Source organism: Lates calcarifer, linkage group LG9 (assembly GCF_001640805.2).
Source record: "Lates calcarifer isolate ASB-BC8 linkage group LG9, TLL_Latcal_v3, whole genome shotgun sequence".
In the NCBI taxonomy this organism is placed as follows: Eukaryota; Metazoa; Chordata; class Actinopteri; family Centropomidae; genus Lates; species Lates calcarifer.
In genome coordinates this window covers 6,733,693-6,758,947 of record NC_066841.1, presented here as the reverse complement: position 1 = coordinate 6,758,947, position 25,255 = coordinate 6,733,693, and the positions used below count along the sequence as shown (strand labels likewise).

At 40.4% G+C, this 25,255-nt stretch overlaps 1 protein-coding gene across 1 annotated transcript in view; it reads right to left on the bottom strand.

Annotated features, from left to right (window-relative positions):
- The window catches only part of grin3a (glutamate receptor, ionotropic, N-methyl-D-aspartate 3A), a 40,734-nt gene extending 19,391 nt beyond the window's left edge, over positions 1-21,343 (bottom strand). Inside the window, exons 1-3 of the mRNA XM_018680622.2 lie at positions 19,941-21,343; positions 11,581-12,326; positions 262-931 (exon numbers count right to left, since the gene is read on the bottom strand). Of these exons, the coding sequence (XP_018536138.1) occupies positions 262-931; positions 11,581-12,326; positions 19,941-20,702 (2,178 nt within the window). The 5' untranslated portion in view covers positions 20,703-21,343. The remainder of the gene's footprint in view (positions 1-261; positions 932-11,580; positions 12,327-19,940) is intronic.
- Positions 21,344-25,255: the final 3,912 nt, after the last annotated feature.

The following is a 25,255-nucleotide window of genomic DNA, read 5'->3' as shown; positions in this document are numbered from 1 at the left end:
GTGAGTGTACACCAGGCCAGGCTGGGGAATTTCACTAGATTCCAATAACTTACGACTTGCAGTAATAAAAGTCTGGTATATTGATACTGACTACCAGCATACCAAGCGGAAAGAGTTGAGGTGAGGTCAGTGACAGAGAGCAGAGAGGGATGGGCCAAAGACTAGCATAAGTGAGAAAGGCAAGGGGGAGATAAAGAAAGACAAATCTGTATATAGTGAGAAGAAAAAGAAGTGAGACAGCAAGAGAAGAGCAGGACTGACCAGAATTCCCAGGCTGGTGGAGAAGAAAGGTGAGGTGAAGTCAATGACTTGGCTTCTGGCTGAATTAATGCTAAAAGAAGTGACTGCTAGGTGGGCAGCACCACTGAGCAGATCACCCACCAATCCAGTCCAGCGGCCATTTTTGAACCCCCCATACTTCCCATCGCCAACAATATAGAGGTCAAAAGTGAAGCCCATGTCCTCTGCCAACTTCTCCAGCAGGTCAATGCAGTATCCATAACAACACTTCTTTAGGTCAGTGGGAACAGATCCATTGGGTCCTGCAAGGTTTTGGAAAAGCCCTTGCAAAACTGAGGACTCATTGGTGAGTGGGTCAAGGCACAGCTGGCCTGCGGGACACAACCCGTCCCCGTCCACCTCACGGGTAAATACAAATGGGTGCTCTACCAGTGTAACCACCCGCATGTGCAGCCTTGTGGGTCGACGCCAGTCGCCTCCGCCTCCAGAACCTGAATGGCTTGGCCAGGCCCCCTGGTCCATCAGAACTCTCCCCCTGCGCCAGCGTCCCAAGCGGGTCCAGGTTGGCTGGCCTAGGGGGTCCAGCTGGAGGGACCAGATGTAGTGATGGGCCTCGGAGATGACATTTTGGCTGTGTCTGTCTCTGGATATAAAGCCGCTCTGGCCCTCAAATGATGTGTTGGAAAGAAATCTGAGGGGAATGAAGGGAAAGAGAATAAAAGAAATAAAGGGGGAGAAAGCAGAGGAAGGGGGGGAAGAGTGGTTGAAGGAGGATGGGAGTGACAGGATAGCAGAGGAGAGGAGGAAAAATAAGTTTTAGTTTCTCTGCAATTTTTGTTATCTTGGGTGTTTCATTCCTTGTAGGTATGTTGTTAGAAATAACTGAAAGAAACTGTGGACAATATATAGATCAAGGGGTAACTTTAAGTTAAGTTTCCAAATTTGAAATTGCTGTCAAGCAGCCTGCCAGCACCCTTGCAGACTTGGCATGGTGACAATGAACTTGTCAGACACATCACAATATGTATGACAGAAGTCTGCAAGTGTGGAGATTGGGAGTTCCTATTCACCCAGACTTGGATGTGCTAGTACCACGGACAGAACAAGGTGAACTACTTTTGTCTTTGTTACCCACTAGTGGCCAAATGTAGTAATGCATTGGGTTAATGATTATTAGCCAAATTTTGCCTGTCAACTACAATTTTCATAAATGTGTGGTGTACATGACAGTATTTTGGAGTTTAAAACTAAATTTGAAATAATTTTCTAGCTTATAGTATAAAGAAGTTGGTAGACTTCACACTAAAGTCAATTTGAACATTCTTTCAAACCTTTTAGCCACTATGGCAAGAAAATACATTTGATCAGTGCCATAGATAATGACATATTGATCCTCAATGAGCCACACATTTTGATGTATGATAGTAGCAAACACTGCCACAAGCTGGGCTATATTCGGCTTAATGCCATTTGAACAGAGGCAACACCAGATGCCTTTCTTGAGAAACTATAATGTTTCATTGAACAAACAAGTAAAAGGACCATGAGTTTTGGTTGATTTATCAACTAAGATTGTTGTTTGGGTTAAAAAAAAAAACAACTTGGCTACAGTTGTGGAACAATTATGGTCCTGGTTAAAATAATAATGATTTGGTTACATGTTTTCTTGACCCACTGATCCACCCCAGGCTTCTCTCCAAAATGTTTTGTGGTGCTGTAACAAAATCACGTTACATCTAACTTTTGTACAGGTTAACATAAGTCAGTTTTTGACATTTGAACAAAAGAACAATGGTTCAGTTTTTTTGGTGAAGACAGAAAGAAACCAGAACAGTGATCACAACTTAAAACCACCAAATAGAGATATGGCTGAATTCACAGGATGATTGACAAACACTGCATTCTAATAACTCACTACACTGTACCTACTCCAGAGTCCTTTTTAATAAAACTTGGTATTGTTTAGTCTTGTATCCATGAATGTATCTTCTTTATGCTTGCAGAAAGCTAAAATTCTCACTTTGTTTCTCTATTAAATGAAACACGTGAAGTGAGAGTGCATGGAACGAAGTTCAACTCATACAATCAAATTTACTGAAAGATGCGCAGCAGCTAAAGAAGTTTTCTGCTGGCTTGCTTTTTCATTCATTTGCCAATAAGAATATCACCTTTTCCAGACACCTTGTAGCTGGGATTTACAGGCTTAAAAGTACGATTATGTTTTACCCTTGGTTAGTTTATACAAAAATTCCAATTTAATGGTGTAACACCAGCACCATAGAGGTGTATTATCTTGGTGGCCTCAGCAACTGTCTAGAGCATGTTTGTGTGTGTGTATGCGTGTGACAGGATAAGACTGACCACGGTCCAGTGATCACGCCATCTCTCTCACTGAGCCATGCTACTGGCTGTCTGAGAGTGTCAGATACCAGAGCAGACACACACTCACACCCACACACACACCCACATGTCTGTTGGAATGGATATGTTTGGATGTAAGAAAAAACGCAGGCATCCATTCTGTGCAGGTAGATGCACACCTCTTTGATACGCCTCCAGGAGGTAATGATGTAAATGATGTGACCTTTTCCGAAATGTTTCTTTTGTGTCACCTTGCTCACCGGAAAGTTCCCCTTTCCACCAACCTTGTCTACTTCCCTCCATTTTTAACAGGCTTTAAACCAACCTGACAGCTCAACTAGTCTGTCTGAAGGTCAGTGTCTTCACTGTAGCTTGTAGTTGTTAAGCTACAAGGGGAGTGTGTCTTTCTCCTCAGTGTGCACAATGGAAGTGACATGCTCTTGCATGGTCCTGACAGCGCAGAGGGTGTTGCGTGTTAAAAATGAAATGTCACATTTTAGTAAAAGGCCATGTATTAAAATGGTTAATATTTTACAGTATGTTTAATCGAGACATCGATAACATTTTAGTGTGTTTCATCACTGAAGTTACAAGCAGCTTCAGACACATACTGGCAAGGGATGTCAGCAGAGTGGGGGTGTATAAGGAGGGCTGAATTTCACAGTTTTGCCTGCAGCAGGGAGTTGCTTCTTAGAAAGTCAGAGAGGTTCTTTCAGTCAAAGGTCTCACCAACACTGCTCTTTCTCACTGGCATAACAAACTTTGCATGCTGCGACAAAGTTGAACACATAAGTGCTGTGAGTGTACATGTGGATTTTCATGTGTAAGGGGCTGCTCTGGACCCTTTTTTCTTATGCATGAACAGGGAGGAGAGAAGTTGAAACCCAGAGTGAAATTAAACTGCTGCTACTCCATTCACATAGTCAGAACTCATGGATACTCATTATGTTTGGGCTTGATCTTGGTTGGATCCCCTCGTCAATAAACTACTGAATTCCTCTAATCAGACCAGTTTGCAGTAGTTGAACAGACACACCTATAGACTGTTCTGTCTGCGATGACCTATGATGTTTTTGAACTCAGGTATGGTGTAGAATGGGTTTATATTACCTTTACAATCTAGATGAAGCAGCTGAGGCAATGGCAGCATCCTTTCCTGTTTTGTATTTATTTCTCTTGATAGAATGCTGAGTATATTTGCTCAGGTATAAATGAGGTACTTATGCTTACCTTGAGAATTTCCACTTAATACTTCTACATCACTACAACAGTTATAGTTACTAATTACTCAACAAATTAAGATTGTACAATAGGACAAGCTTATTAAATATTATGCAATTTTATAGATGAAAGTAGGAAAGTAACTTTTATTTTTACTTTACTTGTATATCTTTTTACAATGTTGTGATGCTACTTTTACTGAAGTATCTGTGTACTTCCTCCACCTGTGATGAGTCTAGAATAACTGTTTATTTTTTAGCCAGTTTAAGTCTGAATCATACAATGAAATCAATACTTTTTATTGAGGTCATTATCTTTCGGTATAATTATGTATAGTTTTCATGTGTGTGAAAGCAAAACTGCAAGCGTGAAAAGACTGCAGATTTTTTCAGATGTGGAGCTCTTCAAAAAAGAAAAAAAAAGTTAATTTCGTTGAACTGCTTAAGTTGAATTACTTAAAGTCTAAATTAATGTATGATACTGGGAGATGTGTCCCCTTCAAATTTAACTTTGAACACAGTTAAAGTCTATTTTTTTAGTATCTAGTCACATGAGGTGTAACTTTGCTTTGTTTTCAATGAATAATCAACAGTTGTATTGGAGAAGCTCAACTGATAAGAAGCTGCTGTCTAGTGACAGGACACATACTTGGTGGATACATCAGGTCTCTTCATGATCTTAGACGGTCAAGGATTAAGACAACCCCTACATCTTGAGTTACTAAAAGTACCTCCTACACTCCAAGTCATAACTGTGGTTTAACTTTTTATACAATGCAACATGATTCATTTCCTCCCTTTGAAATGGAAAACTGATGGCATTTGAAGCAGAGGACTCTTGATGGTATTTTAGGCTGAGTGACGTCTGGGTGAATCACATCTTTACACAGCAACATTAATTCAGTTTCTGCCTCATGGTCTTTCCTTATGCATCACCTAAAAAAGATCAAGGATGTAATGTCAGACGTAACCACAGCCTGTGTTTGCGTATGTTCACATCAGCAAATATAAAGGGGAGTGAGCAGAAAAGCAAGCAGAATGAAAGATAGGAATTCCACTTAAAATTTCATATCTTACATAACTTGCCAAATACTCATCAACATTATTGCATGCTGTTTTGAAGTAAGTATCAAAACATCTTGTACTTAACACAGAGAGATAGAGAAATAAGCAAATGCAGCGGACTCTTTAGCTACATAAAAGTGTCTGCCAAGGGCATTCCTCCTTGTTAAACCAATCCCTCCCTGAAGCAAACAGAAAATGTTTTACTTACATTGGTTCAGGGAATACAAGCCTCAGAGGGGACATTTATTATATAGTATTTTCTATCTTCATAGCTCAGCTGGCTGGCACATTCAGGGTACTATACTTGGCATTGGTAGGCATGCATCAATTTAAAATGATTTTTATCAAGAAGGACTGTCTCTGGTGGGAGAAAAAATGAAAAAGATAACCTGCTGAAATTTTTCCTGGCTATATCTTGTCTATTGATACAGGACTTTTGACCCCTGTAGTTTATCTGTGTGTATGCATCTGCAGGGGCTATGTACAGTATTTATGGGAATATCTCTTTCTTTCTCTTTCTTTGTCTTTCTCTTTCTTTCTCTGCTGCTTATATTCTCCCCCCCCACCCCCCGCTTTGTTATCATATCTTTTGCTCCCTGCCCAGTGTCTCCTCCCTCAGCCTCTCAGTCTGGTGGTAGTCTGTTCTTTACACTTTTAACAGAAGGAGCGTCACATGTAGGAGTAAACTTTTAAGCACACCCATTGATATTATTTAATATTACTCTTTACTCTCTTAATTATTCATGTTATCTAGGATGATTGCTATTTTGAATGTATTTGGCATGTATTTATACATGTCAGCTTTGTTAATGATGGTGATTGCCTGGTGATTGCAGGAGACAAAATTCCTGTAATGTGCAATCGCTTTTATGTACAGTATCCTCCAAAGACCCATTCGTACTATTTCCTCTACATAATGCTAAGTGGTGCACATTCAAAGAGTTTTCCCATAGGACCAGATAAATGAATGAATGACAAAAAAGAACAGCTCTGACACTGCTTAGCAAAGGGAGATCAGTGCTGAATAAAAAGGAAAAGGTCTAGAATGTGACCATATGGATGAAGAGTTTATCCATGGTACAGCCTGACCCTTCCTGATCTTTCATGGACCAAAGCCTCAGAAAGCAAATGGAGAGAGAGAGATGAGAATGAGCGTATTAATGAATAAATCAAGTATAAAGCCAAGCAGAATAGCCAGCAGTAACTGATTAACCTTATTTGAAATAAAGAATAATTAATCATCTGCTTTCTCATAATGGAATCTTTCTACATTATTGGATTATTTCTTGTTTCATTTTTCAGCCATGCATTATTTATGTCATTATATTTAGTCTCTAAATATTCTAAAAATGCAGAACAAATTTGATAGTGAGACACTGAGAAATTTCTTCAGTAGAAAGAAATGGCAAGATTTCATAAGAACTGTTTTCAACCGAGGGCACTTTTACACACCATGCAAGCATTAAGCCACAAGTGGCTGATTAGCTCTCCATTCCTGGAGCAATTCATACATACAGTACATACATAGATACTGCACATTACTCTTACATCATTGCCAAATGTTTCAGTTATTAGAGGTTCACAATTTTCACATTTAGAAGTAAACACAATAAGATACAATGAGAAGCAAAATTTTAGCATTTTAATAAAAGAAGCCAATGAGAAATGTGTCATGTTAGTGGGTTCAACTTCTGCAGTGAGCTCTGACATGCTGTTGTTCAAGGGACAATTTATTTTTCTCTTTTGTGATTTGGCACCAGTGTAATTTGGACAAGTAAAGCAACCCTACAGTTTGTCCTTTGTGATTCAGTTTGATACAACAGTTTTTCTCAAATAACGACATGGCCTGGAGCATCCTGATAAATGAAGATCACACACTCGCACATTTTACCTAAAGTCACTTTGTTTGTATTTAAAATTCCTCAGTAACCCCCCTCGTTCATTACATATTCACCATCACCGTGGAAGTCCCGTAGCTGACACCTACTCTCTAGTTTTATCACATAGCCTGGAGAAAAACATCTGGGTAAATATCAGGCCAAATGTTGTTGTATTCATGTTTCTGCTCTTTGACTTGTCACTGATTTCTGCGCAGTAGTGATGTGGATTCTGTTGGATAAATTGGTTGGGCTTTGATCTATAATCTTGATTGCTTTTTTTTATTAAGTGTGTGACAAGATATGTTTCTCATCTGCATAAAAAAGCATTTTAAAATCTTTTTGTGCATTTAATATTTTAATTCTTAATGTGTCTTATGTGATTTATTGCCATTCAAGTAATCTATTTCTAATAGCACTTAATCTCTACATAGTCTGGATTTTTCACATCCTGCTATCAACATATGGCTCATTTCGCTTGGTAACACCAGAACACTGCAAGTTCATTATGGCAGGTGAGGCATTTCTACAACGCATCACCTGCCATAATTCCCTATGACACTACAGTTGTCTGATGACAAACACCTCTATATGTCATCAGCTATTGCCCCTTGTGACTAGTTGATTGCTTGGCCTGTGGCTCTGCTGCAACCATGACTCCATAATAATCATGCAATAAATTCCCTGGAGGGTTTCAATATGCCAGCTTGAGAATTGCTACAGCCTCTTTGCCGCTCATCTGTCACATGGTCTTTGGCTTCAACACTATTGTCGTGACAACAGTTCCCTCCAGGTCAGCTCATCCACCAAGCACCTGATACCATGACTCTTGGCTCTGACGTGAAACCAAAGGCGGTCCTCTTGCAAAGGGAATCTAAAATGACTGGAAAGCCATTGGGTTAAACCCTGTTCAATAATTGGATAGTTTAACTTTCTAAAAAATATTCCAACAAATGATTTTGAGAAGGGGTACTCTTTGCCTAGCTGGTTACAATTTGTAGATAGTTTATGAAAAGAGGCTAAAAATAGATGGTTTCATTTTCAGAGGTCAGAAGCCAAAAAGCTAGGGAAGCACTAGTGTCCAGGAGGTACAACTTTAAATATTTACAGTGTAAACAATGTACGCTTTTTATAGAAACTAGTATAGAAAAAGTGATAAAACTTAAAAATAAGCCTATAAAGGTGTCTTTGAGCAGAGTTGGTCTTTAAATCTTGTCATTTGCTTAAGTTTACCAATTATTGTGAGACTGGTTTCATTTAATGTCTTGCACAACAGGTTTTTAAAAGCCTTTTTAGGAAAGGCTGATTACTACTGAAGTGGGTGGAGGTATAAACATGATGACTTGTCATCATCAGAGAATTAGGAACATTCATTCTGTGTGACAGTGTCATTATCTTCGATCAGCCTAATCTTGGATTGTTAACAAGAGTTGCAAAAGGGAATTCCTATATCTGCAAATACAACAGGCAGAACAATAGAAGCCACACAGGCACTGAGCTTGAGGTTGGTTGATTGATGATTTTCTAATTGCAGTGTCTAATTAGTTCAGTGATTTCCTTTGTTGCGGCGGCACTGTGCTATCACGGCAATTTGCTGGTAACAGGTGGAGAATTTGGAGTCAATGTAGCTTTACTCCTTCCACTTGTGAACACTCACCTGACACACTCCTCCACCATAGCACCTATAAAGTGCATCAGAACATGACTGTGGCGGTGACTTAAACTGTACTGAACAACTGCTACCTGCTCTTTTTTTAGCTTTCGTGCTTTGTCTGTAGGCAAACAAACCTCTATTTGTCAGCTCCTCCTTTCAACACCTGCTTCTCCTTTCACAGAACAAAAATGTGCAAGTGACAACTTATTGTAATGTTTGCTGGTTTTCACAGTGAAATCCTTGGCTTTAACATAAGTTCTAACTCATTATACTCCTTAGCCATATTCCCTGTGTTTGTTATTTGTTTGTTAACATACTATTTTTGGTATTGCAATAGATGTAGAACAATCTGTGTTGTGCCAATCATTGTAGTTGAGTTGTAGCTGTGTAAATTGAAGAATTCCTGAATGGGGCTAAAGGACACAGGCCTGGGGTCCATGGGCCAGAGTCTCTAATGTGGCTGGTAATTTTGTTTGTCGGAAAGTCAATCAAACAGCTACAAAATGATGCAAAAATGACGAAAAACAAAATGTCAAAGGAGATACTGCAGGTATTTGTAGTCCCTTTAAAATCTCCTCATATGCACTATGTCCTTTATTTTTCAAGCTTCCATCCACCTCCTCCTCAGCAGAACTCAGACTTAATAAAAATAGCATTATTACAGAATAATATCAAACTTCAATGTGTCTAAGCACTTCTCCTGGGTCTAAATGTCCAACAGCCCTAAAGCAACAAAAAAGAAGGCGGCAAAATTGCTTTTAAAACAAATATATACTCTGACTTTCAGAAACTTCGATGTGCAAATATCAACTTCTTCCTCGGCAGAACAGGACATTCAACCCCAACCTTTAGCCACACCCTCAACTCATTCATATATCACACTTTACCTTAGACCATTTCTAGTCCCTAAGCTTTCTGCCATTGTGTGGAATATTATGAAACACTGCATTGAAAATCCTTTCACTATGATAAAGACAAAATAAATAAATAAATAAATAAAAAATACAGGTGACTTGGTGTATCTGACCACTAAAGACCCTGTCTTCTACAATCAGATTATAGATTATTTCCCAAAGAAAAGGAAAAGGAAACCAATAAATTTGTCAGACTGCACACACAAATAAATTTCATTTTATGTGGAACCGAAGTTAATGGTAATAGATGATGATCAGGACCCTGATTCAATTTATCGCCAATCTTCATAACCTATATGGAAATGGGAAAAATAATAGTGAGTCAACATCTATTAATACCTGGAGTATGAATATGATCGGACAGTCCCATGGCTTTACAAAAATTTAATTATAAAAAAATGGAATGGCTTTTCTTGGAGAAAACAGCTTTTCTTCGTGTTTGCAGGTTACGTACAAACATACATCCTTTTATTCGCACAGCCTTCACAGCTGATTATAGTGTATCACATATCACTATCTACTACCTTCAGAAATTCCAGAACCAGGGATATGGCTGACTTTTCCAAATCCCCGGCTTGGATTAGACCCAGTATCCAACATGGAGAATTAAAACTCTTCAGGTAAATCCCCTGCCTTCGCAGGGTCAACAGCAGGTCTCTTATAAACCTGGTAAAAGGTCCTGTGACACCTGTTCTTTGTTCTGTGATATGTAAAACACTGGCAGACTAATCAACATTTCATAAGCAGCTTAAAGCGAAGCAAAGAAGAGTAAACACAATCAGAAATCTCCTCTAGCTCCTCCAAGCTCATGTTCAAATAATTCTCTTCCTGGGACGATTATTCTGCTGATTCAGGTGTTTTGAGGAGAATCTCTGTAAGAAAGGTCAAACTCTAATTGTAATGCAGTGATGTGTGATCACACACTCTTCATTGCTCATATCTCAGCAATATAGAGTGGCCCAGCTGCGGATTATTCTACCACACTGCTGCAGTTATTGAGTGTATGTACTGTAGTGTGCACTCCACTATGCTGTGTGCTTGTGCAGGCATGGGCCTCTGCAGATGTGTATGAATTATTTGTTTCAGTGGCGAATTCCAGACTGACATGGCAGCTGGGCTGTGACCAAACATCTGCAAGATGTGAGAGAAATAGATTCAACCACAACAAAAGGATTATAGAGGAGACAAAGTAGAAACATATTGACAACAGCACAGTGAGGATTGTTGGGTGCAGATGACACAAGTTCAGTTCCTAACTTATCAGAATGCCAGTTTTTTTTATTATTCAATAATGACCAGAAAACAAAACAAATGTTAGCACACTATAGCCACACTACTATACATTTCTGCTGACAAGTATATGCAGGTTTAGATGTTTACTTCATACCATTGATGGTATGTGGCTACAATCAATATTTTCACATTAACATGACTACTTGTATGTGAAAGGGCTTGCTTTTAAATTCATCTGCTCTCATCAGCAGGTAGCTGTTTTTCAGCAAAAATGCATAAAAAGCAAAGTTTATCATTTTGCTGCCAATGAGTCACTTATTTTCCTCAGGACTTTTTAGGGGGGTGAGGAATATCGGACTTGCATTAACCAGGTGGCTAGAAACATAACAAATGAATGCTAATTCAGTTGGGTGTGTAAAAAGTATTTGCAAACAAGTTTCCTTCATCAGCTTAAAAGGAGATGTCGGTGTTGTGTTCACAGTTTATTTTGGCTGCCTCCAAGTGGCCAAAAAACATTGAATTTAAACTATTGTGTGGTAATGGACTACAGATTTTTTTTTTTAGTATCTACACTTAAACTGAGGCCCAGTAATGTAACACTAAAATAAATGCGGTCCTGATGTTTACTGTGAGGGACAAGACATCTCTGGTAGGTTTGGAGACTGTGCCAGTAGATTTTCAAACTGTATGGAAATGAAACTTAAAGATGCCTGGCACACAGAAAAAAAATTATTCAGATTTCTACAACACAAGAGCGTCATTTGCAAAATTGCTAGTTGTGATATAAAGTGTGCATGATTTATAGTAAATGAGCTTCAAAGTCCAAAACCAGTACTTTAAACTAAGTTTGTCTTTAACTAATCACTGTCCTTTTCTGACATTGTTTAAGTTGCCCAGTCTTCACTTTAATGTGTTTGCTGTCTTAGCCGACATGCAAAAAATTGTGTGTCATGTGGAAACATAACTGTCATAGTATTAATGTCCACAACATGCATTATCATTTGATGATTCCCTACCTTGCCAAGTATTCCCCTGAGCTCCCATTGCTCTGTTGTACATCCATACAGTTCGTAGTCCCAGGTATGAGTGCCAATGCGGGATTCTCCTGGGCTGCACTGCCCACTGCCCGTGCCACCAGCTCTAATGAGTCATGGACATAGTGATCCAGAGAAGGGGACCCCATGACCCCGTGGGCCAGAAGCCCCAGGGGCAACCCCTCTGTTCTCAGCTCTGCCACATTCTGGCTGTCCCCCAAGACCCAGTAAAACTCTGGGAGCGTCATCCGGGTGGCAAGTGTCCACAGACGGCGCACCTCCCGGATGTCACACCCAAACGTCACCACCCCTGTTGTGGATGAAGGTTCTCTCAGGGCCTCCAGCTGCCTCATGAGAGCTTGCTGCTGGTCAGATTTTGAGGAGGAAGTTGAGGAGGAAGCGGGAGCTGAGGCGACGGAGGATATATAGGGTAAAGACGATGATGAAGATGAAGCATCTGCTCCTGTTGCGACACCTGATGCTGATCCTGACGATGACAGTGAAGATGAAGATGGTGATAAGGTTGAAGTGGTGGTTGTGAGGTTGACAAGAGTGCCCAAGTGGAAGCGGGTGTTGTTTTTGATGAGGAAGAGGAAGTCACTAACGTCCCATTCCTGGCAGAGCAGAACGCTGATGTCCCACCAGCCATTCATCATCAGAAGGGAGTAGAGAAGGCGGGATGGTGGGGCCTCCACAGTTCGCATTGCCATTTGGAAATGGAGAGGATTCTATGAGGCGATAGTAAGAGGGGAACCAGAGATGAATGGGCAGTTGAGTGGGAAAAGTTTACACAATGGAAGGGAAAAAATTGGAACGGTGATAGTGGAACACAGGGAAACAGAGGAACGTGAGATGATTTGAGAAAGGGAGGTAAAAGGTGAATTTAATGAGGAGAGAAGGTAAAAAGTGTATGAGGGGAGGGGGTGAGGAAGATTTAAGAGATTAGGAAAAAAATGGATGAAGGAGATATAAGAAGAGAGCACAGGGAATGGGAATGGAGAAGATGGGATAGTGATGAGGGACATTTAAACAAATAGATGAGGAAATGAAGGGAATGAAAATGTAAGGTTGATGAGAGTGATAAACAAGTGGTGATGGGAGGACAAAGGGTTGGTTAAGGTCAGTTGGATTTCATAGAGGGCAGAGAGATAGGAGGAGAAATAAACCATAAGTGGACAGATTTGAAATGAAGAGTAGGTTGTGAGAAAGGGAGAACCGAGATGGAAAAACGGTGAAGGATTAAGTAAGGATAACCGGAAGATGGTGATAGAGGAGATAGGGCGCAACGTTAAGGAAGAAGAGTGAAGGTTCGAGGAGAATAAGGATGGGGCACCAGGAAGGGGAAAGAAATGTAGAGTGGAAGAGGGTGTAAGAGAAGAAAGAAGGAAAGAAAGAACGACATAAAGGTTATAAATCCAACAGTGGAATTACTTTCTATCTTTGAATTCAATTTGTTCCTTGAGAACAAACACAGTCTGCTGGATATAATGGATTTCAACCTCCACTTACCTGCTCCTATGAATATCATTATTCACATCATAAGAAATAAAGTATAATAAAGTATCTATGTTCATGTGTACTTGCTTTGTATTTTTTAGTAATACCTAAAACCTAAAGAAACACAACTGGGTCCCATTTCGAAAGGGTTTTTCACATACTTGGTCAATTCCACTTAATTTAATTCACACCTTTGAATCACACCTCATGAATCAGATGATTTATGAGGACTGGACGGATCAGTGAGTACAGCATTGCACTGGTGTGTGATTCTCACTTGGACCTCGAATGATAAGTGTGTGGTCTAATTGCACCGTAAAGTGCTGTGATGAAAACCATTGATAAAATGGCCTAATTTTCAAGACCTACTATAGTGAAATATCTGATTAAATTGCTTTGTTTGGAAATATACAAATTGCATTTTGGCAATAGCTTCAACATTGGATGGATAGAATAGGTAAAATATCATTTACATTATTATTCCTTAACTTATGAGGAGAATACATTTCATATTACCACAGATGTGTTAGCCCACCAGTGGCAAGTAGTGTATTTTTTATATTGCTATTGACCATTCTCCAAACTACATAGTGCATCTATAGATTGATTTCCTACCTTCTAGAGCCTCTAAATTTTCTTGAGATGGATAATCCAGAGTGAAATTTCCATTACATGTATTTATTGCTCGATCACAGTAATGTATGGCCAATAATAATGTGAAGTTGTTGTCCAGCAGATGACACTGAAACACCAAATATTAGGTTGTTTTTGAACACACCATCAGAGAGAACTCGAGTATGACATTGAAATTTTACACATGTAGGCCTATAAAATATTGATTTATCATGTTTTAGTTGTTTTATATTTGACAAGGAAAATAATTGGTCCTTGGTCCATAGTTTTATAACCAGGAAATATGTTTACATTGTAGCCTGTAGTGTGCACCTTAAACAATTTTATATTCAAGGAAACAACAGTGTTTAAGTTCCCAGGATAAATTCTTAGAAGTGCTTTATGCAACATTGCAATTCACCTGATGTAACTGAATGATCAAGAATCAAATTGAATCTCATCAGATTGAAATGAATAGATTCTGGAAGTTAGTGCTGATATCCATCCCTAGTGTCAAGCAGTGATTTTCAAACCATGGTGAAATAAATGGAATCCAAAATCTTAATGCAAATCTGAACATTCATCTTAACACTTATTGTATGCTGTAGAAAATGGTTGGCAGTAGTGTAAAATATGCTTGATTTGTTGGCTAAAACGGACAAAACCACCAGATCAGTCCACTGACTCCCTCAGTGCTGTTATGATCAGACCAGTGCAAACCTACTCTCCACGTACAGTGCACTGCACCAACAGAATTACAGTGAGCCAGAAGATCAGAGCAGATACGTTTCAAAGCTGACACAGTCATCCCTGTAATGCTTCAGATAAAATTATTTCTAGCTGCATGATCTGCCAACTCTGCTTCAGTGTACCTTGGCACACTTTACACAGCCCACAACATACCAGTCACCCAGGTAATCAATCAGTCATGCGGTTGCTTGCATGCACTCTCACACACACACACCCAGAACTACACACACTTAAAAGGCCCTCAATAGCTCTGTTTAATTGACTTTACAACTTTTACACAAGCCTTGCACTAAAAGTCCATTATATTTATCTATTGGTTAATTTCATTTATCCCATTAATCACTCTACCCAATGGGCATGCAAATACGACAATCATTACTCACAAAAGCACCAACAAAAGCAATACGACATGCTTTATTTCAGATTCAGAAGTCCTGTTTCAGGGAAATAAATGGTGCTACAGTCCACAGGGCATCAGACTCTCACCACCTCTCATCCCCCAGGAGAATTGGAGGATTTATTCTTAGCTGCAGCACCTCTACACTGTGATCACCATAAATCTGCAACCCTCTCTTTGTTATCCATGTAAATAAACAGAGAAGAATTTGCTAGAAAGTGCGAATGCTTGCTCTCTTACATAAATACAGAGATCTGTTGCTTTCGACGCACCAGGAAATCCCAGGTCTGTTGTCACTGTCACATATTTTTTTTCTTCTGTGTGTTCCACAGCCAAAACACATTTGTTTTAAGTTAAGTTTTGATGCAAAGAAAGTTGCAACCCTTGCTGTATGGTAAAACTGCAGGGACTGGCAGAATCATGAGGCAGTGGACAAATCAAATAAACTAGTAATGACTTTGTTATTGATCTTTTCTTGATTAGATGATTCATTGTGGGGAGAGTGTGAAAACTGATAAGTTTAGTAAACATAAACCACAGCCCTATACTTGCAGTGATTTACAGGGGAAAAAATCTTGCAGGTGTTGCAAAAATTTTTAACGTCACTATTGTTCTTATCACAGCAAGAAATCCCCATGGTCCTGGCCCCTAATTCCACGAGGACCTACCCATAGGGCTTAGTTATTTATGAAGGGGCAAACTCCACTATCAGCAAAACCCTATCATTCATCTATCATCACTGGATAGAAGCTGAGGACATAATTGTACCAATCTCCTTATCTACAAATTAATTTACCATCATATAATTGAAAAGTAAATTCCAGGCTTATTATTTGAACCCGTGTACACAAGTGTGTTTTATTTATCTTCACAGTACAAATACTCCTGACAAAAAAATCCTTCTGGGTTACCACAGTCATCCTTAATTCCCAGAGCCCTCCTGCCCTTACACTGAACTTATTGTGAAATGTGAAGAAAAAAAAAAGACTTTTGTAGTTTTAAAGAAAACACCATTGTTAGATATCGGCACAATGTATCACATCTGCATACCCCGAGGCAAAACTATCAAGAAAAGGGACTTCATTATCATTACTGAAAACGCAGCAAAGGTGGGTCATGTTAGGTTGCTGCATGCCAAGTAGAATTTTCTGCCCGTATCTCATACACTGCATGTCTGCCATATGATATTTGGTAAGTTTTTATGTGCGATCATTGTTCATTTTGTTCAAGAACTTTCATCAAGTGTTGATTTGTAATAGTTGACACTGACAAATTTTGAATGGAATTCAATGTGACTGTGTTGTGAGGCCGTGTTTGTAACATTGATTAAGTTAATCCAAAGCCAATGACTCATTTCTATACATGTGCACACCATTAGTACACTAAAGTAGTTGCTAGTTATACCTGTACAAAGTCTAGTACACTAGTTCTTTGGTGGTAGACACCATCAAATTGAATCAGTGCCTGTCTGACACTGACTTCAAAAAATGAACGTTATAAGCTTTACAGAGATTGGATTTAGTACCAGCTTTCTGTATCAGATTAGACTGTACAAATGTACCTGATGAACTGGTAACATAGTTTGTATATCTTATTTCTCTATCTATGATTAACATTTTACATCTACATATTCCTCACACAGTTCTGTACATATGCCCTTTGACATAATGGGAATATCTGCACCACATTTTAATGCATATATTATAGCATATATTTGAACATAATTGGATTAAGTAGCAACAGATATTTGCATATACACTTCAAGCTGTCAGTGAAGATGCTCTATCTTCATTTTGAACTTGCTCTAGTGTTGTAGGCCGGCATGGGATAGTTTTCCACTAGGCCCTTATATCAGAGTCAACTGGTCTTTTCTTAGGGGTTTCTCAGTCCCTGGTCTTTCATATGTTAAATTCTCCACCACCTGCCGCTTCCAAAACCCCTCACCACTAATTCCCAGCCTCCCTGTTTAGAGTTTACTTTATCTTTTGGTCCACAAGCTTCATGTAGCCTCATTGTTTTTGATACTTGATACTGTGGGCAGATTAATTATTAAAAGTCACCCTCTGATTTATGATATATTTTTTAACAGTGACCTGTAACCTTGCTAAGATAAGGCCAAGGTCACAGAATAAACACTAATAAGATCATCTCAAGACATTTAAAAAGTTTTCACAATTCCAAAAGTCTGTTTTGGAGAAATTACTGTCAGCCCTCAGTCAGGATTTGCCAGCGAAACTAGATTGAGTCAGAGGGGAGTTAAGCCATTTCTCCAAAAGTCACACACAAGCACTGAACAATCTGTTTGTATGACTGTATATTTCCCAGTCATTTTTTCTGCCTGTTTATCCCTCCATCCATCCAACTACCCACCCATTCATGCATTCATCAACTGTGTGCTTGTTTATCTTATATATCCATACCTTTTATTGCACTTTCTAGAACCAGTTTGGACTTTGGACACCTGCTGAGTCCTTACAGCGAAATGCTTCCTTGTGCACAGAGCAGGAAATTAGATATTACACACACACATGCGCGCACACACGTTAGCTCACTAGGTGGCAAGTGTCCCAGAACCCTTCAGTCTAACTAATGGTTCGGGTGTGTGTATCTGTGTGTGTGTGTGCGTGCGAGTGCTGAAAAAAACAATGATGCTCTTTGCCCCTCCCAGGACGGGCGTGTGTAGAAAGTCAAAAACACACACACTCGTAACTGTTGGTCTGTTCTCATTGATATGCAATAACTACCCTGTTAGTGCCACCTAGGCTAATTAAAGAGGTTTACAATATATGGTTACACTAATCATGTTTGTGTATGTGTCTGTGTGGTTGTGTGTAACTGTACTTTTTAACCTGTTCAAAACTTGTAAATATACATACACACACAAATACACTCAGCATGTGTCTTCTACACAGAATGACTATTGAAGAACCATCCCAGTGATGGATTTGGTGTGTTTACACTTTAAACTCATTCTCTCTCCCCCTCATTCTAGCTGCAAACACTGATAATCTTCAATTGGTGTATTTGGCACAAGAGTAGATTTTCAGCTAATGAAACTGACCAAGCTCATCCTGCCTTTTACTAGCAGTGAAGGCTGATTTTCATTAAACATGAAGGAGATCCTTCTTGAATCTTAACCTACCTGTTGCAGTTGCATTTCCACAACCTTAAATCTATAAAGGAGACTGATCAGAGAATGTTCTATCATTTGGTATAGTTGTTGTAGGGTACTCATGACCTGTTTTAATGTTCAGGTGCTGGGAATAGGTTTTTGATGCCCAAAAGACTTCATATCTCAGATGCTGCATAGGTCGTACCTACTCAAACCATTCTGAAGTTGAATTTCATCGACTGAGGCCTGCAAATCAAGCACTTATACTTTTTTAGGTTGACTTTAAATTTTGGGACGGTGAGAGGTTGCTACCGTCGCAGTGTGCTATGCAACAGAGAACTAGACAAAATACGAAGCCAGTAATTTTTTTAGATAGCATCATGTCACCATTTATGAAGATGTGAGGATCAGTTGCACTGAGTACTTTATAGCTCTTGGTTTAAACAAATCACTACAGGAAATAGACGTTGGCCATTGGTTTAAAAAATGGTAATGCCACGGCAGACTTTAATATATTTAGTGATGAAGTTCCTATAATTATTTTCTCCTGCCAAGTGCTTATATTGTTTAGAGAAAAAACTGTACACATAGTCCAGCCAAAGCTATATTGAAGTAATTTTAAGAGCAGGTGGTGAAGAACCTTAATGTATAAGCAGTGAAATGTCCTCAAAATTCCCAGTATAGTTGAATCCCTGTGTGCTATTCAGTATGCATTCACCTCTGGAACAGGCCAGATGACAAAAGTGTTATTAACTTGCGTGTGGCTCTGTGTAAAGTGGTTTTTCTTGTACAGACATAAGAGCAGGCCAGAAGCCAGTCAGAGATTTGACTTTAGATTGATGGTGCTGCTCACTGCAGGTATGAGCCATTCAAGTTAGAAACCACTCATTTGCATCTCAACATGCAGTGTGATTATTAAATATGTGTCTTCTAATTATTAGTGGATCGATAGATAAAAGGCATCAGATCAGTACTGTACACGTCAGCACAACTAGAGGTTACCTTACGTCTTTGTGTGTGTGTGTGTGTGTTTCTGTAATAGGCTAGGCATACTAATGGGGACAAATATCAAACTAAAAACAGGTCATTTGGGAGGAGGAAATGAATTCAAGCCTATGTAATGTCATCAAGAGTTCATCTCAATTATCCAGGTAGTAAGGTGGCAAAATGAAATATAGAGACAAATTTTATGAGCTGCAATTCTAAGTATTTTGACTTCACCACAGTGTTGTGCCCGCTCCCCATGACGCTGAACTTCTGCTTTATGTATACACAGTGGGATACTGAATATCAACAAAGCATTGTTTATGCACATATACCTCAGGGCATATGCTGCTAGGTGTGCATACTGTTCAATCAAAATTTTGCTTATAACCTTGTCTGTGAAAGAAGAGAAAATCCACTCTCCTCCTCCTCCACCTCCTCCTCTGCATAGAGACACTTTGTGCATACAGTAGATTCCAGCACCATGGATAGAACCTGCTCTCCCTCCATGCTCCTGAATTTGATGCCTGATGTGAAAATTGAGAACATCGGCTTGTGTCGCCATTTTAGCTTAATTTGGGCCATTTAACAGATCAAATAAAGATCAATACTGAGCAGGGAAAGAAAAGAAAAATAGAAAATGTTCTGTCCTTCCTCAGACTTGATGCCTAATGCACAGAGAGAAGGAAGATAAGAGGAGAAAGACCAACAACAGGAGGAAGTGTCCCCCACAACCCCCCCACCAAGCTGCTGTCTGAAACGTGGGCCACTGGTGGCACTTGGTGGATTGGGCCTCATAAATCAGGTCTTTGAACTGAAATAAATCAGTTTTGTGTAAATTGATCTGACTTGTGTCCTTAGGTTGTATCTGGTTGTTTCACGTGCTACAGGAAATCCGTGTTTTTCTTTGTCATAACCGTGCAGCTGTTGCTATGCCAGAGTGTAGTAATCAACAGTTAAGCTGTAACTTAGAAATAACTTTTCTTTTACCTCACTGTGGCGCGTGAACTCCCTCTGCACAACGCTGACGACTGGCACCTGAAGCGCCAGCGAGACGAACTCCAGCTTAACTAACTCGTCCCGGTTCCCTGGAAAGGCGATCATGGCGGAAACCCCCTGCACGACCACGGTGTGACACACGCTCTCCACGAAGGACAGCGGGTCCTCGTTCTCGGGGCTGCCCGCGGAGGAGAAGGAGAACGCGGGCAGCTCGCCGAGTCCGGACCCCACGGCCATGACCAGCTCCAGGGACAAATTATAGGGCAGCAATCCGGCCCGGTTCAGATCCTCTGCAGCGAGTAGGATCGAGTCCCGGGGTGTGAACACCCGGTTCTCCCTCGAGGTGTTCTCCTCCCGCTGCCGCGCCTGGCTCCTATTCCTGTTGGATCCCCGCTGGCTATTGACGGCGCCTCTAGTCCTGAGGCTCCCATACCCAGGCGCACTGGCACTTGTTTTAACCTGCTTTTCCAACTTCAGCCGCCGCTCTCCGCTCCCTGTCAAGCCTCCCTCGGCTTCCCAGTCCTCAGAACCGCTGCCGGCAGTGGCGGAGAGCAAGCGAGGCTGAACATGTAGAGCCCCGATGCGAACCGTGTGGCCGATCCGTTTCAGCACCTGGCACGGCTGCGGGTGCGAGTGAGCGCACGGCGGGAGAAAGACGAGGGCGCACAATAGTAAACATATGGGTGGCGAGATCCCGGTGCCTGCCCGAGCTGCCGGGCCATTCATCATCATCATCACCACCGTCTTCATCATCCCCGCTCCACAGCTGCGCCGAATGCCCCGTCCAACCACAGACCGGCCGAACACCGGGGCCGCTCCGTTGGTCCCCCTCCTGGCACCCCACGTGTGGCCCTGGTGCGCCGCTCAGACCAGCCGCAGCCCCCGCTCCAGCTCCAGCTCCAGCTCGCGGCAAAGTTGTGCGTTTCTCCACGGACACAGACAACAGGCTGCTGAGGCGCGAGATTAGGCACGAGCCGCGCACAAGCAAAAAATGATCCCCAAAAGTGCTGTTTTTCATCTCAAAAGATTTTCATCATTCAAGCCTTTTGATCACTAAACAGGTCGTGGAATCAAGCGGTAAATTTCCACATATTCCAGTGGCAGAAAAAAAGAAACATGAAGCAGAGTATGTAGGCAAGCCCAGAGGAGGTCGAAAAAAAAGGTTAATGCGCATCAAACACATTCCAAAACAGTGAAATCCACCACTGGAAACATTTGATGGCTTCGAAGGAAAATTATTCCATTATCATCCAGAGCTCAGGAGCCAAGACAACATTACTTCGTTCCAGTACTCGAGATAAAAAGAAAATGATGTTTTTTCCCTCCCCTTTAGTTAAATACCCGAGTAGAAGCTTTTCTAGAGCGCGCGCGCCGTTTGGCTCAAGTCACCCTCTGTACTGACACTTGTACCGGCGAGACCTCCGGCACGAGAGCGCGGTCTTCTGCGCACGTTCCAATGTGATTTAACCCCATCCTCACTTTGCCCCCACCCACCCCCCTTCAACGGTGTCCGGGGGTGGGGGTTATGAATGAAAAAATTGTGTAACATAAAAATAAACACAACCAAACAAACAAACACATAGACAGATAGATGGATGATAGATGGATGGATACACGGAGAAATAGATGGTAAAAAAAAAACAAAAAACTGATTAACAATAAATTAAACAAAGCAGTGAATAAATTAATATACTTGTCAGATAGAGAAGAAAACGAGAGAGGAGAAAAAAATGAAAAAGCAAAATTGTCTAATCAATTGTCACAGCACAGATCGAACTGAAGGCGAGTCTGGAGAGTCTGCAGAGTCTGCATGCAGACCTGATACATCAGATCACTGGATTTCCACTGGAGGTTTAGCTTTTTGTAGAGCAACAAATATAGTGTTGTTCACAAGTTTATATCAGCCCTATAGCTGACTGAATTTCCTGTTTTATGGAAGTAAAATATCATCTCTGCAAGTCTAGTCAAACTTGACAAGTACTGAACCAAGACCACAGTAACACATTCATTTACAGAGCAGCCATGTGGTGTGTGGTGTTCCTGTTGCTCCCTCGTGTATGTGTGCAGCTAATACAGACAGCCACCTGCTCTTAATAGGATTGTTGTATTTAATCATATCTGAGGACACCCAATTAGATCATTAACAACTGCTGAAGGAGCCAGTGCTTAACTGATGTGCTTCGCGTTGCTGTGGTAACCCCACAGGTCAGAGGTCACCATTGACCCAATCAGCAGCTCCAGTTTAAATAGCAACTCAGATTAATGATTGGCTAATGGTCTGATCTAGATTAATGATTGGCTAATGGTCTGCCTTGAAATGAGAGGCATGCCTACCGGGATATTGGACGATCAATGACCCTGATCGATCTGATATGGCATGACCTCAAAGTACGGGACGGGAAGGAAAGGCAAGAGAGACAGGAGAAAGATTTTGACAGGAGGGGAGGAAGGGGGTGGGGTGGTGGTGATGATGGCTGAGGGGACAGGAGCAGGAGGAGGAAAAACACAGGAGGAGATGGAAATGTGTGGGAGAGTAGATGGAAGTGAGGAGAAGATGTGGAGGTGAAGGGAGGATGTCTGGAGAGGAAGAAAGAGGAGAAAAGGTAAATGAAGACAGAAACTGTGGAAAGAGAGGAGATATAAGACTGCTTCAGCTGCAGCCTCTTTAAAGAATCAAGAGTTTTGCAAACACAAGAGAAGGATATTTTATTGAAGAGGATGAAACAAAAAGGATGTGGAAAACAAAAAAATTAAATTACTTTGAGAGTAAAGATTCAAGATGAGATTTAAGAGTGAAACTCGAAAGGAGCCATCATAGTTGTTGTTGCACCAAAAAAGCAATTCTGTTTTTTTCACCTCTTTTGTTTGTTTTTTTCACTATTACATTTTGCACTGTGTTGGAGTGGGATATCAGACAGCCATATGTTGCAGAGGACTTTCAAAAAGGCTTCAGAGTCAGACTGTTAATTCTAATTCCAGCTCTTGATGAAAAGACACTTTAATCAGACAAATGTTGAAGATTACCTCTGCCATTTGAATTGAGCTCAGTGGAGGAAGTTCCCACTTTTTGAATTTATTTTCAGCACAATCATATTCTAGCCTGGTGTCCTCAAAGGCCTCTCAGGAGGAGATTTGTACTTTTAGGGACTGTGTGTAAATTTATCGCCGAGGGTATTGTCATTCTTTATTTCAGCTGAAGGCAAGAATTTTGGGGATATTTTCCACTCCATGTATGAACTGTATTTTGTGTATGTCTATCCTGTGTTCCACAGCATTAGCCAAACTGTAACCAATATTCTTAGAGTTGATTTATGTGTAAAACTGAATCATCTGTGTGAGCTCATTCATTCATTCATTTTATTATATATAAAATGTATATGTATATATGTATATATTAAGTTTTATTTTGATATTTGTGATGTGATCAGACCAGCTGTCTGGAGGAAACAGCACATTTTCATACAGTCCCTTAAGAAAAATAAATACAATTTTCTCATCAGGGCTTGTTTAATTTAAGCATTATTTCTTCACATTAAAGTTAATGGAATCTTGACCAAAACTTCCCCTAAAAGATATATTTAAGTGTTTTTCAGTGGTTTCCTCAGCACTGTCTGTGTCTCTCTAACTAACTAACTTTTCTAACTTTTTGTTTTTCTTCTTGGCTGCTGGTCTGTCTCTCCATCCACTTTCGATTTCTTTATCTAACTTCCTGTTTTTCTCCCTTTGTTTGTCCCTCCAGCCATCCTCCCGTCTTTCTGCTTGTGAGCTCATCTGATTTCACATGCCTGCCCGCCTGCCTAGTTGGTACACCTATAAGTCTGCCCTCTCTTTTGTCCCCATCTGAATATCAGTCTGACCCCTTGTCTGACTGAATATTCATCCATGTCCCCATGTGTCTGCTTTGGCTGTCTGATTTGCTGATGACTTCCCTCACCTGTCTTCTTTCCCCACTGATCTGCCCACCTGTCTGTCTTCTTCCCCCTGTCAGCATCATTGCATAACTGTCTGCTTGTCTGTCGCTCTGCCTCCCTGCCCGCCTGTCTCTCTCCCTCTCTCGTCCTCTCTCTCTTATTCTGCTTGCTATAAGGTGACGCTGCAGACTTTACTGACCCTTACACCTGCCAACCAAATTCCTCCACAGTTCAATTCCCCCTGCAGCAGCAGAGCTTATGAACAGATGAAACCTGAAGGGACAAAAGAAAAAAAAAAAATCAAGGTTAGAGCACCTATTAGACACACACCTGATCACACAGGTCTAAATTCACCAACATGCACAGAGATCATACAGACATGAATCCTTGCATGCACACAGGCACATTGATTTACATGAGCAAATACTGTACAGGCCACTGCATTCTGTCTTAAGTGGAACCAAGAAAAATGCATTTTGTGAGAAGGAAGCATCTGAAACAATAATTCAGTTTATACATTTAAAGATCAGAATGTGCTTTTCAGTTATGAAGTGACTTGATATCTGTGCAAGAAAGTGTTGTGACACTTTTTACACTTAGAGAGACCTGCAGGAGATTCAGAGTAGGAACTGAAATACTCATGGGTAATGATTAGTGTTCAGGTGAAGTGTCTGACTTTGCTGCTTGGACCTAAATGATCAACTGTCTGCCCTTGCAGTCTGTCTAATTATTTGTATTACTTGGTTTCGTGTGGAAGCCTTGATTCAGTCAAGCCAACCTGAGTTTAATTATTTTACCCCTTCATTAGTCTGCTGTCGTAGCATCAAAATGCAGTAACTTTTGCATAAAGTTCTTTGAAGGAATTCTAACTTTGTGCAAGTATCATGTAAGACATCATGTACATGAACACACGCTTTCTTCTTTGCTGTCTCCTTCCCTTGTGAGTCTCAAATGAAATGATTTTGTCAAGCCAAGCGTTCACTTTTAAAAAGCAAAACAAGATTTCTATTGTTTGTTCAAAAATACATAATTAGACATGCATGGAGTGATGAAATATATTCAGACATATGGAGACTATAAAAAAACAAAAAACTCTCAGTATTTAGATTTTTAGTCCTTTAGTCACAATGAATGCTCCCAGAAAAGACGGAGAAAACCGTAAAAAACTAAAAATATAAGAGACTGATATGCTTGCAATCAGTCTGCCATGGTGCAACTTTAGATTTTATAGTGCTGCTCTGCCAAGGTCAAGCATTCAAGCTAAGGGGAAATATAGTGATCTCCAGTAGCTTATCCATACGTTTTCATTATCAAGTCACATCAGATTTATTTATATAGCGCTAGATCATTACAGAAGTTATGTCAAGGCTTTTTTCATATAGGGCAGGTCTAGAC